The 14,398-nt window shown below is 35.5% G+C and overlaps 2 protein-coding genes across 2 annotated transcripts; one reads left to right on the forward strand and one right to left on the reverse strand.

Moving 5' to 3' along the window:
- Positions 1-330: 330 nt before the first annotated feature.
- Positions 331-1,872, reverse strand: LOC130711317 (costars family protein). The gene is made up of 2 exons (XM_057560875.1): positions 1,708-1,872; positions 331-727 (listed from the first exon to the last, which is right to left on the reverse strand). Exons 1-2 carry the CDS (start codon positions 1,786-1,788, stop codon positions 536-538), a joined length of 273 nt encoding a protein of 90 aa, XP_057416858.1. The 5' UTR covers positions 1,789-1,872; the 3' UTR covers positions 331-535.
- A 4,279-nt stretch (positions 1,873-6,151) lies between these two features.
- On the forward strand, positions 6,152-12,218 carry LOC130715972 (GATA transcription factor 24-like). Its single transcript, XM_057566141.1, has 11 exons — positions 6,152-6,790; positions 8,515-8,610; positions 8,708-8,841; positions 9,327-9,431; positions 9,537-9,651; positions 10,099-10,155; positions 10,414-10,482; positions 10,855-10,923; positions 11,585-11,665; positions 11,810-11,875; positions 11,974-12,218. The coding sequence occupies exons 1-11, from the start codon at positions 6,554-6,556 to the stop codon at positions 12,013-12,015; spliced, it is 1,071 nt and encodes a 356-aa protein (XP_057422124.1). The 5' UTR covers positions 6,152-6,553; the 3' UTR covers positions 12,016-12,218.
- Positions 12,219-14,398: the final 2,180 nt, after the last annotated feature.

Consider the following 14,398-nt stretch of genomic DNA (forward strand, 5'->3'; position numbering starts at 1 on the left):
TGATGAGCATATGCGAAACCAATGTTGTCAAATAGCGGTTATAGCAGCGCTATAGTGTAGTGCTCTGAGGGCTCGCTGCTATTTTTTGCTATGAGAGGTTGAAATAGTGGAGTTTTGGCTTTCCGTTATTTTCTGCGATCCGTGATTAACAACACTGTGAACCACTGAATTAGTTTGATTGTTTGCATCTGGTAATGAGGCTCTATCTGTTATCAGTAAAAGCCATCAAGTTGATGCATCATTTTCAATGGTTATGGGGCTGCCTTGTAAGGGGATAGAAATACTGGTAATTATTTATCCTCCAAAACAAGGGAAATGAGACAATCTGCATAAAGAAACAACACCTATAGGTGTTGGTTTTGCATTTTGCAACATATTTAAACACGTACCTCAAACCAAATGTTAATATGAGGACATACATATAATCTCCACACAGGACATATCAACAATCACATAAAATAGTATCATACCAGCCACAAAAAGCAAATTGGTGATTCAAGCAGCAAAGGATACTGTAGCCCATTCAGAATTTGTATCAGTTGACAGCTGCGGCGGGGGCGGCAGGTGAAGGATTAAGAGTGATTTCCACATTATCATGGACTCCTTGCAGAAGTAGCTCACCATCGTATGCCACTATTTTCCTCTTTTTAGCTGCTCTTAGTGTCCCAACAAGTGCTTCAAATATGTTTGCGCATCGATCATCATGAAATAGTGTTCCGAATGTAACCTTCACAGTACAAGGCATTTTGTTAAAATGAAGTGCTATACATTTTGGTGTACAAGATCAGCTAAACAAGTTCACCAGAAGATCAATATTCATCTAGTAATTATCCACATGTCTTTGCAGAAATGCTTCTTAGGATATTTCATCAGTATAGCAGATTTTGGTACATATTACTAGCCGGCAACATTAGGGGCTTTTACTCACATTTGAGGAAAATCTGAGTAGTATATTCCCTCTCCATTCCTTATTATTAAAGATCTCTCATGTCAGATAACATTATCATTATCATATACACTCATCTCTCTTTATATATGTTCATTTCCAGACTTTTTTTGTTGTTTTGGATGAGTGTTCCTCCCAACAAATAACTTTGTCGAGATTTGAACTTGTCTTCATCCTTACAGGATTTAGCTTGTCTACAATTAGAATAACACATTCGTTGGTGTTCATTTCCTGACTATTTGATATATATGTAGAGATTTACATAAATTTCAATATAGTAATGTCATATGAAAATTTCACTTTTAACATGAGATGATCCACATGGATCCTTCCATTCTTTCTATTCCATCCATTCAAATTTAAGCCCAGCCGGTTTAAATCCCAGTTTTTGCATGGAATCTTCTTGGTTCTACCTTTTAACATCATGGCAAATTTATGAAGTTGACATAACCAAAACTCAATTATCCTACCCTCTGTTTTTATTCCAAGGCTTAGGAGATAGGCTTAGACCAGAGCTGAATATAAAGATAAAATAAAATAAAGATCCAAGTTTGTGATTGGTCCAAGATCTGATAACTGATATCATGATCTATAGATCTATAATAAGAGAATTATCACATTTAGCAAACACCATGTATTTGTACTTATATATCAATATCATGATCTAGATAGATAGAGGGTGAAGAAATTGTGAGCATGAAATTCCATAAATATATATAGATCCAAAGCAACATTGAAAGATGAGTCATTTTGCTACACACCTTGTAAGAACCATCTGTTTGGACACTGCCAAGCCTGGTGATCTCTTCCTTGAGCCGCTGAACCTCTTCCTCTACATTCATGGCTGCAATATCTTCTTCTCCTCAGAATTGGACCACCAAAAGAAAAAAATAATATTCCTTCGGTGAAGTTTCTATTCAGCGTGAAAGCGTTTTATATTTGGAGCTGTAGCTTTCACTTTGATAAAGTCATGTAGTAACTAATCATAAGAAAACGGTCCTTACTGCTTAAGGGATAGTAAAGACAATTTATTTATTATACAAAGACATTCTAAATCATACGTTGTTATCTTAGACTTACCATATTTCTTTTTAATCGAAGTCAATGTTATCATCTTTTGTTCCCCAAAGGAGGAACATTAGAATTTTGTATCCTCTTAATCCAAATCTCTTTCAATCTTTCTCAATTCAAAATCTTAACGGTTGATTTTAAATCTAACGGTTCAAAAATTCATATGGTTTAAATTCTATCTTGTGATTTAAGCCAATTATTTAAGTGCCAATATTTTGAAAACCGTTCGATCTAAAATCAATGGTTCAGATCATGAATTGAGAAAGATTAAGGGATCTGAATTAAGAAGATCCTCATCAAAAGTAATAGTTTAGGGACATACGCAGACTTACCCAATTATGTTGATGGTAATAGGGCTATCAACACATTCTTTTGAACACAAATACTTTATATTATTTATATAATAGTCAACATATTTTTCTTACTGATTAAAAAATGTGTTAGTTTTTTAAGAATTAAATCAATCATGTTAAAGTATGTTGTTAACATTTCTCGTGTTTACATAATCAAAATCAATTCTTCCTTAAAAGTAATATATCTAATGTTATTTCTCCCACAAACTCAACATCTTCTCAGAATCACACAGTTTTCGTCTCAAATATATTCTTAATGTGGGATCATAAAACTTATAACCTCTTGAATGCTCAGAATAACCAATAAAGTAATTATTAACTAACTTGGAATCCAACTTCTTTTCCTAATACTTATCAGGTCTTGCTTCAGCTGGACATCCACAAACATAAAAATGCTTAATATAGGCTTTCGCTAGGCTCATAGTCCATAAGGTGTTTTAGCCGTTGCTTATCGTCTTAGTATTTCTCTCCACAATGACTTCGACGAGTTACAATAGATTACCATATTTCTTATCATCCCTTTAAGAAGTCCCATATAGATAATCATATTCATAATAATCGTCTATACAATTACAAGGTATTGTTCAGCACTCCTTGAAGCTTTAGAAAATGGTCCATGAATGTTAGTACAGACTCATAGAAACATACTTTTAGTGACTTTATATAGTTTGTTTACTTATGATACAAAGTTACAAACAATATAAAAATTAAATTACGCAAAGTCTATATCATTCATAATATCTTCATATATAAGCCTTTCAAATATTGGTTTAGAAATGTGATAAAATCGCTTATGCCATTATAACTATAAATGTTTTCTCAATTACCTTGAGCTCAATATCACGTAAAAACGCATGCAGTGTTTATAGATAAGATGCAATTGTGTCAAGTAAATATAAATTGTCATAATATATTACAGAACTAGTACTATAAAAAATTATATTTAATAAATTAGACAACCTTATTGTTTCAAAATGAACAAAGTTTGATTTGTCCAATGTTAAAACAGAACGATACAACAAAATATATGTATTAAATCTAAATTATATTTAGTTCCTGAATATAATCATCTAAATTGATCATATGCATTTTCAAGAGTGAGGGGCCGAAACTGATGACGGAAGGGGAAGTAATTAAACTGTGTTTGGCTTTGATTCTGTCAGGAACGTTTCTCTTCCGCTCAGGTGATGAATCTGTTCATGTAAGCTTGCTTAGTTGCTTTCCACTCAGATTTTTCATTTTTCACATAAACAAAGTGAGCAACTTTTTTGCGTTTTCCGAGGTATTTTTTCTCTCAACTTTATGTTTTTGTGGTGAATGTCATTGACGTGCGGGACAAGAACTCTTGTGACATAGGCATAAATGAGGTGTCATGGATGGAAAATTTTGTGACACCAAAGTTTTCCCCATGCATTTTGTTTTCTTTTGCTATCACGTTTTTTGTTCATCGTTTGTTCAATGTACCTTGTTTTTTGCTCGTCATTATTTAAATAGCTGAGCTTTTGCTTAAATCATGAATTTGAAGGTTTTGTGTGAGTGAATTTGAAGGTGGGAGGTTACTAATATGAACAAGATGACGAAAGAGTAGTTGAAGAAGATGAAAATGAATGGCTCTGGAAAATTCAAGAAATGTTAGAAATTGGACAGAAGTTCCACATGTAGGACCAAAGTTGAGATTTTAAAAGTTTAGGGACCTAATTTACACATTCACATTAAGTGAGAAGTGCAATTAAGTTATGTCTTTTTTTTAACATTTTTTCAAGATGAAAAAAAATTATCATTTATTAAAATTTGAAAGATCTAACTCAACCCACTTATAAATAGTTTAGTAATCATTTCTCTACTCAATGTGAGACTTAACACCCCCTCACTCCAAGTACATATGGAACGTGAAGGTCAATGATCATGCTCATATCTCTCTCCATCATGGGATATCGCCAGAGCGATCTGGATCATGCTCATATCCCTGTCCATCATGAGATATCATCAAAGAGCAATCCTGGTGATCCAACAATGGATCTAGAACCAGGATTTGATACCATATTAGAATCTGGGAAACTTAACTCAACCCAAATGTTATCTCAAGAGTTGAAGATTGTCCACCCACTTATAAACACTTCATTAGCCATATCTCTAGCCATTGGGTCTGAAGATGGAAGGACCATGACTTCTTGGGTTTAGTTTTTGTGGGAGCTGCTTGCTAATGGGCGGTTTAGTTCTTTTCGCCTTCAAATGTCAACCCTTCATTGACACCAAATGTTGTCATTTTAGTAAAAAAAAACAATTATGTGACTCGTTGTAGAAGATTATTTGATCAAAATAAAAAATTTCACAATCACTCATAGACCCAACGTAGAGAGAGGATGGTAAAAGACTCTATTGTGTATAAACCTTCAGCATCAGTGGGTTTATATAGAGCTGAGATGGTGCATTATGAAGAGATTTGTGTTGCGAGGTAGAGCGTTATTGACAAGTCCTTGCGTCGTGCTCCCCCAACATATGACATGAGCGAGTGGTGCTTGGGGGACCAATGCTTTGAATGACGCTCGTGGAGCTAGCATCATTCAATGATTGACTGACGTAGCCTAACCTAGCAACACCGTTACTCCGTTATTTGCTCCCATTTTTCGTAGCATCGTTGCTCCGCTATTTGTGCACTAAGTGGTGGTTGGGTGATTCGAAAGATCGAACATCGTTCATTTCTCTATCCTACTCACCTGCACACGTGGAACAAACAACTTACTTTTGTAATTAATTTTTTAATAATACTATTTTAGTAAAATATTTTTTGACATTATTTAAAACAACTAGAAAACCCTTAAGATGATAATTTTTAGTAGATAATTTAAGAAATGAGGATAAAAAGATACTTTATAAGTATAAAAACAAACCTTAAAAAAAAACTTATTATTAATTATAGGCTAAAAAACACTTTTGGCCCCTGATGTTTCAAGTTTGTGCAAATTCTGCCCCTACTCTATTTTTGTCGATGTTTCTACCCCTCATGTTTTCAAACAGTGCATCGTCTACCCCTCATGTTTTCAAACAGTGCACCGTCTACCCCTCACGGAGGGGTAGACGGTGCACTGTTTGAAAACATGAGGGGTAGAAACATCGACAAAATAGATAGGGGCAGAATTTGCACAAACTTAAAACATTAGGGGCCAAAAATGCTTTTTAGCCTTAATTATATCACATTCCACCAAATTAGAAGGGAAATGTGAGTTTACAATGAACTCAATTCTATCATATTCCATTCTATTTCATTATTTTTTAATCAATCAAAATAACGAAACACGTTGTACATTGTGATTTCTTTTCATTCTTCTCAATTTCATCACATTCTATTCATTTAAAAATAAACATAAGACGATGGTAGTAGAGAGCGAAGGTAGTAGTAGTGTCAGTGATGGTAGAGGTGGTGACAACAATAATGGAGGTAAAGGAGGTGACGATGGAGGCGCAGTGACGATGATGAACAATGGTGGGTGGTAGTGGAAGGTTGTGGCAGTGGAGACGGTGGTGTGATGGCGACGATGACAATGGTGGAGGCGATGGTGATAATAGTGATGAATGGTGGTGGTAACGGTGGAAGAAGCGATGAAATAAGTTACTTATTTTACAAGCTGAAAAGTAAGCTGGCCAAACACAATCTTAATCTTTTTTTAGTATAAAACAGAATCTAAATCTACCTATATAAAATGAGGACTAAAAACTAAAGCTTTATTTTATTCATAAAACCACCTGACCAGGGTCACATTGACTGGAGTTAAGTTCATCCAATTTACCCATATTAAAATTCCATAAATATAAAAAACAAAAAAAAAAAAAAACTTGAAAGGGATATAAAATATTAAATCCATAAAATAAGGACTATAAATTTGAAAAATTATTCTTGAACTTACAAGGGTGGGTTTGTTTTCCTTCAAACACAGTCTAGTCTCTCTTTCTCTTTCCCCTTGACTCTTGTGTTGTGTCTAGGAAACAACACTCAATATTTTCTTTCCATCTCTATTCTATTTCCTTCTTCATTCACATTCACATTCACATTCACTCTCTCTAATCTCTATTCATTCATTCATTCATTCACCCATTCTTCTTCTTCTTCTTCTTCTCTAGGGTTCTCATTCTCATTCTCATCTTCTCCCCCATTCTCCAATTCCTCTTGGGTGATGCTTGAGAAATGGACATGGTGCTGAATCCGTGTCAAAACAGGGAAGGTTCGCTGATGATGGCGGCGGCGGCTCCCATGCAGGTTGATGGGGTCCACTTTGCCAATGGAGCTGATGAAGGGCAACATGCTCCGGCCACCGTTGCTGCTTCTGCATCCAATGCTTCTGCTCCCCACCCTCGCGCCGGTGAACTCACCATTTCATTTGAAGGCGAGGTTTATGTTTTCCCGGCGGTTACGCCAGAAAAGGTTCTCTTTTTCTTATTTTCATTCTGATCAATTCATGCATCCTGTGTAGTTGTTCATCATGAGCTGAATCATGTGTCTGTGTGTGTTTTGAATTGCAAAACCAAATCATTATCATGGGTTGATTTTGTTTTTCCCTTTTGCCACCGATCAATTGGTGATTATCTTGTTATGAATTGAAATATTTGAATTTGATATGCAAACCCCATTTCTTTATTTTTGAGGAAAATAAAAAATGAGGTTTCTTGGATATGGATTTTTCAGTTCATCATTTGGTAACTGGTAATGGGGTTTGACATCCAAACCAAGCAATGGTTTTACCATAGCAGTGTTTATCACTGTATGTGTAAAATAGTCCTGACTTGATATGAATGTAGGTTTCTAACTGCTCTAAGGTTTGGCCTTGCTTCCCTGGACAGCTAGTTATTCCTTCAGTTTTCGTGAATGAAATGATCCTTTAATTGATTCTGATTGCTAGATTACTAAATGATGGCTTTTTTATGAATCTGAATGCTAGCTATGCACCAACTGTTGGTATAGTGTTGTGAAAGGCCTCAAAGGAACTCTCTTTATTTGAACATATTTTTGCTTAGAAGCCTATTTGAGCACTTTTGTCGCATCCGTTTCGCGCCGCAATTGAGGTGTGATTGAAATTCACCCTTAACGGCCGCAACGGAACCACTTTTTGGCGGCAAAAGAACCGTTTTCATCCCGTAATGAAACCGTTTTTCCCCGCGATAAAACCGTTTTCCCAGTGGTCAGGACTGCGATTCTGGAGGTCGGAATGATGTTTCGGGTGATCCTGATCTAAAGCGTCGAGATTCTAACTGTTGATATAGTGTTTTGGGTTTGGGTCTTTGGGACTTTGGGGAAGATGAAGAGTGAGGGTTTGGATTTGGGTCTTTGGGGAAGGTGAAGAGAACAGATAGAGAGCACAGGATAATGAGAGGAACATTTGATTTTTTTTATGCAACAATTCTTAGTCTTTTTAAATACAACAGAGGAACGTTAGACTGATTGTGTGATTTGTGATTCTGTGGTTGTGATTTTGTATTTTAAAATATACTGATATGATTTTTGCTTTGTAAAGAGGTGTGTAGTTAATTAAAATTTGTTAAAATGGAAACATTTATGCAATGTTAATTGTGAATAATAGTTGGATTTTCAATTTATGTTGTCTTAAATCTGAATAGGAGGGAATGAAACAACTTTTGGGATAAATTTTTGGTAGGGAATATGATCATTAATATTTAAATTATTTGAATAACTCTTTTGGTAAATCTAATTTTAATTATTAATTAGAATGGCATAAAATTTTGAAATAAATAGAAACCTATACAATATTGTAATAAAAGGTGTAACAATAATTGTAGTTTTTTCACACATGGAGCGGGCGTAAAATAAATTCACGCCGCAACATGCATCGCAGCCGCCGCAATGTCTGCAACCACAGCGGCAGCAAAAGCGACCGCAATTTAAAACCGTAATAAATCTACTTTTAGGTTTCTATTAAGTACTCATGTTATTGTGGTGATTTCTATGGAGATATACTTACAAGCAGTCATTTGTATCCTGTCAACTTCTTCCATTGGATTGGATGTGCTGCCTAATCAAAAGTTTACTTCTTTTTTAAAAAATGGTTCCAACTCGCATTTTTTCATAATTTCTTTGGAATGATTGGATATTTTTGGGGTTTGTTGACCCTTTTTTTTCTTTCTGAAATACAGGTGCAGGCTGTACTATTACTCTTGGGCCAGAAGGACATACCCAATAGCACCCCCAACTCTGGCCTTTTACAACAGAAAAACTTTCCGCAAATTAAGGTATTTCTTCAGAATTTTCTTCTCTTTTAGATAATTTTCATTACCTAGTGCTGCTTAACAGACTGTTAGGTGTTCCTAAATTTCTCATATACGCCAGGGAATAAATGATCCTTCCCAAAGTTCAAACCTCTCGCGAAGATTTGCATCACTTGTTAGGTTTCGTGAAAAACGAAAAGAGAGATGTTTTGAGAAGAAAATTCGGTATACTTGCCGTAAAGAGGTTGCCCAGAGGTAGGGTGGCAATAGTTGCGCACTTTGATGTACTGTGGCACATTTTTTTTTATTGGCACTTTTGTTTTATCTTTTTATATCATGAATTAGTGTAACAAACATTTTTAAATTTGTGAGACTGAACTTTTTAAAAATATGCATATTGTTATTTTTTAAGTTAAATAGTTGCATGAGCTGGTTTTAGATTGAGAGTATAGTTTATTTGCATTTGTGCTTTATGAGTGCCCCCCTCCCCGAAAAAAAAATACCTTCTTTCTCTTACATGCTAGCATTTATGTTGTTTAATGTCTGCATTGGTAATTAGTATTTTAGAATTGTGTGTTTAGGGATGCTTGTCATACATGAGTTGCACAGGATTAAAATATCCGGGCTTTCAGAAAAAATTGAACTCTTTACTTTTGGAATTTATAAGTTCTGCCTGTCCTTTGGCTGTAAACTGTATAGGCTGGTGCTTTTGAGATTGAAACTATTTGGTTATCTAATAGGATGCATCGTAAGAATGGACAATTTGCATCATTGAAGGAAGATTACAAATCTCCGGCTGGAAACTTGGATTCTAGCAATGGTACTCCTCCTTGCCCAGAATCTATGTAAGTTTTCTTTGAAACTTAAGGATGCAATAATTTTTACTCTTAATCGTTTACATGTTTGTGCTAATATGGTTATTGTTCCGTTGCACCTCTGCCACTTTTAAGTGAACGAAGATGCCAGCATTGTGGAACTAGTGAGAAGTCTACTCCAGCTATGCGTCGAGGACCAGCTGGTCCAAGATCTCTGTGCAATGCCTGTGGGCTTATGTGGGCAAATAAGGTAATTAATAGTGTAACTCAGTTGATGGATCTCTAAGGTCAGCTCATGATAAATACTGGTCATATATTGTATCATAGTTGATGGTTACAATGACAGGAAACTGGAAAGAGATAGCATCTTTGACATTGATGTGTATATTCAATTGTTTATGATTTGAAGTTGGTGTTTCTGTGTTAAATTAATGGATCTTGTTTATGGAACGCTCTGCCAATCTTCCTCAAGGACCTCCTCAACCAGAGGAATGACAATGTTTTTTTTTTCTATTCAACATATTATGTATTGTGGTTATAAACTCATTTTGCATGTCTGAATTGTCATTGCCATTCAGGATTTGTTTATTACCAAACCAGCAATTTTTTGTTCCCGTCTTTCCTGAAGGGACTAGAGCAATCTTATTTTTTAGTATCCAATTACTGAACTTCATTTCCATGTTTTATTGTTATGAAGGGAACTCTGAGAGATCTCAGCAAAGCAGCAAAGACTCCTTATGAACAAAATGAACGGGTATTATTTTTTAAACTTTTTCCTCCATAGTGTCATTGGACATCTTCTTCATCTTCCGCTTTCACACTTCCTTCTATTACAAGATAACCAAGATAATTTATTTTTGTTCCTGCACTACACTAAGAATAAATGAATAAATAAACTCTAATAAAACATGTCTGCTCCCAGTGTTCATCAATTTGAAATTCTATGGTATGATCTGTGCTCAACCAAAGATGCTTTGAATTCCAAGTCTAATGATATTCACTTTATTTTCAGGATACTTCAGCTGATATGAAGCCTTCAACAACAGAACCAGAAAATTCTTGTGCCGACCAGGCTGAAGAGGTATTTTATTTTTTGGGACTTATCTTTAGCAAATTAGTACTGTTTTGTCGATATGGGAAATACAAGTGTGTTAATTTTTTATTTTCTTGTGACATTGGGTCTCCTTTATTTTTGGCCAACCTTCACTGATGAGCCTTTAGAATACCCCGAAAAAAGAGGATGGAAACTCTTCCTCACTTTGTTTTTTGTGTCTATATTGTTTTCCTTGATGCATATGAGGCCAATTTTTTATTTCTCAAATTTACTCATGCTGATGGTGATTATTGTTCAAATCATTTTGAGTACCCTTGTTTGCATGATTGAACCCTGATCCTAATGCCAACACTGTTCAATTGGGCTGGGTTCCTAATTTTTATTCTTTTTATTCATCAGGGAACCCCTGAGGAAAATAAGCCAGTGCCAATGGATTCCAGAGAGACACCTGAGAAGAAAAATGAACAGGTTCTATCAATTTGTTTGTTTATAATTATTTCATTGGAATTTCTTTTTATTTTTTCTGTATAATTCAACGGAACTAAAGGAGACCAAGCCGTATTGTGTGAATGCAGAGTTTTTGGATTAGTGTATTTCATACTGAACTTGTGTCTTTTGCCCTGTGTGGATAATGTTAATTGTTTTACTTTTATCTATAGTCCGGTATGTGTTTTTTAGTTGTATGACGTTATGATTGTGAAACCTGGGGCGTTCATGATAGGTAGTTTGCAATTTAGTTAGTTAGTTGAGAGAGTTGGTTAGAGTGAGAGAGAATGATATATATGAGATTTAGAGAGAAATATAATCTTTGGGATCATTTGTAATTTGGAATTAGAGAATGGGGGTGAGGTTCTTGAATTACTCAGACTCAGCGGGTTAGGCCTAACTTCACCCCAAAAGTTAGCTTAGAAGTAAGGGTGACCCATATAAAGACTATTTTGGCCATATCTCTAGACAATGTGAGACTTCTAAAGTATCAACACTCAGTGACGATTGTAGTTTCTGTTCTTGAATAATATCAGTTTTCTTCTTCTTCTTTGGCTGGTTCCTATCAGTTCATTTCAACAATATACCTGAAAGTTTTACCTAATTTTGAATATTGCCATTGAACTTAACTTTCTGATTACAGGATATACTTGGAACTGCGCAAACAGTCACTGACAACTTGTCCATCCAATTGGAGAATCATGCCCTTAGTCTGGACGAGCAGGTATTTCTTTTTGCCTTCCCTTCTTTTAAGTCAATGATGAGATATCTTTTTCAGAGGGAAAAGTTATGAAAAGGGTTTGTGATAACAGCCCCACTATTAGGACATTGTTTGAGATTTATCATGTTAACTTTTGGACTATTACAGGATATTGAGGATCTAGCTGATGCTTCTGGGACTGAATTTGGGATTCCTGCAGGTTTTGATGATCAGGTATCTGTTTTAACTGATCTGAAATAGGATAAACTATCAGTATTTTTAGCCTTTATCTATGAATTACTTGCTAAAATTCTTAAGCACCTCTCATACAGATTGATATTGATGTTTCCAACATGAGGACTTACTGGCTGTGATCTAGACGAATGTGCAGTGCTGGTTCAGCTTGGTTTAACTAACATTGGACTTCCAGAAATGGTTTCTGTTTTATAGACAAACTATTTTTGGAAGCACTGTGAATTATATATATAGTCGTGGACTTAAAATATTCTTACATCATAGTTCTTGTACATCCCCTTGGGACCGGATTTCATTTATATATTGTGAATAGTTCTGTTTTTATTGTTCGTTTTTCATTTTTCCTTCTGCTACCGCTTTTCATAGGTTTTCGCTCGATCTTGAAGGTAATGTCTCTTGTTCACACCTTCAGTTGTGCATGAAATGGAGTCTACAATGGTTTATCAATTGTATGGTTGTGCCTTTCCTAGGAATAAAGCTACTTTAGATAGGGCCAACTAACTATAAGTGTGTGTGGTTTTAGGCCAAACTCGAGTTCACTCTTCTTGGAGTTCTCATTCTCGGTTTCCCAGGGAATGAGCGTAAAAGATAAAAAAAAGTCTTGCTTATGTTAGGTTGAGATGATTGTTAATACAAAGATGCTCTAAGTCATACAAGAAAAGACAGTCATATTGCATAGGCTAATAGGGTAATAATCCTTCAATCTTCAAAGTAAAAAGCTCTAAATTAAGGATGATTAGGACTTCAGCTAGCCCATCATTTAGATAGCCATTCTTGAAGGAATCTCCGGCCATACTGCAGATATCATCCCAAACAATGTCCTAGAACCTGTTGAAAAAAGATGAGTTAGAAACTATTGTGGGTAGGTGCTTTGTAGCATTTTATTCCCATGATTGCTTATTATGGTCCTCTTCCTTGCTTAACTCTTTCGAGAAGGCATAAAAACCATTATGGGCTGGGCGGGACCTGCCATTATAGGAACCGCTTAGAGTCAGAGCTTGGCATGACTACAAGAGGGTTAGGCAAGTCCTCCTTAGGGCGACTGATCATAGCTTTTATTAGGTTAGGGCGACTTGACCTTTGTAAAGATGATAGCTCACACCCATAGGCATAAGACTTAAAGCATTCTCTTGTAATGACTCTTGGTCGAGGATTTATGGAGCCCAAGATCCCAAATAGTTACGAATAAGATGTATATTTGTGAAATAACATAAGCATTCTATAGTAAAAATAACATAAGCACTCATAAATCCTCGGCAAGAGCCCAAATGTATATTTGCGAAATAACATAAGCACTCTTTAGTAAAAATAAGATGCAATAATTATCCATTCTAATAAATATATATATTAATAATAAAATATGAGATGAAAGATATTTTGAACAAATAAGCACATACACTATATCATCTCATTTTACCATCCAAGATAGGAAGGGAAGCAAGTTCTATTGGGATTTGTGTACTTTTTCTTCTTTCTTCCTTTCCTTTCTAATCAAATGAAGGAAAGTGAATTGAAATATGTGGGGAATTGAGTTTGTCACCCCACTTTATTCAATACGGGATTTAAAGTTCTGTATTCAATACGGAACTTAAAAAACCGTATTGTATCTGAGCACGTGTGACACATTTTCAACCATTCATTACATACTAAAACAGATACGAAATTTTTAATCCCGTATTGATACGGAACTTTAAATCCCGTCCTTTCCTTTTCCACCTTTCCAACTATACCATGAAACTCTACCTCAAAACTACGTACCTTGGAGAAGGGGCATTATGTTTCTAAGAGTATGATTCATGATTCAAGTATGATCTCTCTGCCCAAAGTTCTTCTCATGTTTTATCGCATCGCTCAGTGCACCTCCAACATTGCACATCAAGATTATATAAATATAAAGATGTAAATGTTGAAGTATTTAAAAAATCAATATACTTTATTAGTATTATTTTAATGATAAAATGAAATAAAATAACGGCTTAATTGTACTTTTGGCCCCCCAACTATTGCATTCCTGTGAAAATCGTCCCCAAATTTCAAAATTAGCAAAAAACGTTCTCCAACTATACATATTGTTGCACTTTTGGTCTGTCGTTTGCCTTCAGTGAGAAAACTAACGTGAGAAGCTGATGTGGCTCCCTCACGCACGTCTCACGTGAATTTCTTCAGAGAACTTGATGATTGGACAAGTCACATGATTCTCACGTAACTCTAAAAGGCTCCAACAGTAATCTCCCTCCTCCATCGTCTTCTTCACCATGGAACCATTTTAGAGTCACGTGAGAAGCATGTGACTTGTCCAGTCATCAAGCTCTCTGAAGAAAGTCACGTGAGACACACGTGAGGGAGCCACATCAGCTTCTCACATTAGTTTTCTCACGGAAGGCAAACGACAGACCAAAAGTGCAACAACATGTATAGTTGGAGGACGTTTTTTGCTAATTTTGAAGTTTGAGTATGATTTTCACAGGAAGGCAATAGTTGGGGGACCAAAAGTGCAATTAA

This window comes from Lotus japonicus, chromosome 4, assembly GCF_012489685.1.
Source record: "Lotus japonicus ecotype B-129 chromosome 4, LjGifu_v1.2".
Lineage (NCBI taxonomy): Eukaryota > Viridiplantae > Streptophyta > Magnoliopsida > Fabales > Fabaceae > Lotus > Lotus japonicus.

Bases quoted from the DNA above. Each gene is read 5' to 3' on its own strand.
- LOC130711317 (XM_057560875.1), bottom strand. From the start codon at position 1,788: ATGAATGTAGAGGAAGAGGTTCAGCGGCTCAAGGAAGAGATCACCAGG. The intron at 728-1,707 runs GTGTGTAGCAAA...TGTACTGTGAAG, and splicing joins AAACAGATGGTTCTTACAAG to GTTACATTCGGAACACTATT.
- LOC130715972 (XM_057566141.1), top strand. From the start codon at position 6,554: ATGGACATGGTGCTGAATCCGTGTCAAAACAGGGAAGGTTCGCTGATG. The intron at 8,611-8,707 runs GTATTTCTTCAG...CATATACGCCAG, and splicing joins AAAACTTTCCGCAAATTAAG to GGAATAAATGATCCTTCCCA. The intron at 11,876-11,973 runs GTATCTGTTTTA...CCTCTCATACAG, and splicing joins CTGCAGGTTTTGATGATCAG to ATTGATATTGATGTTTCCAA.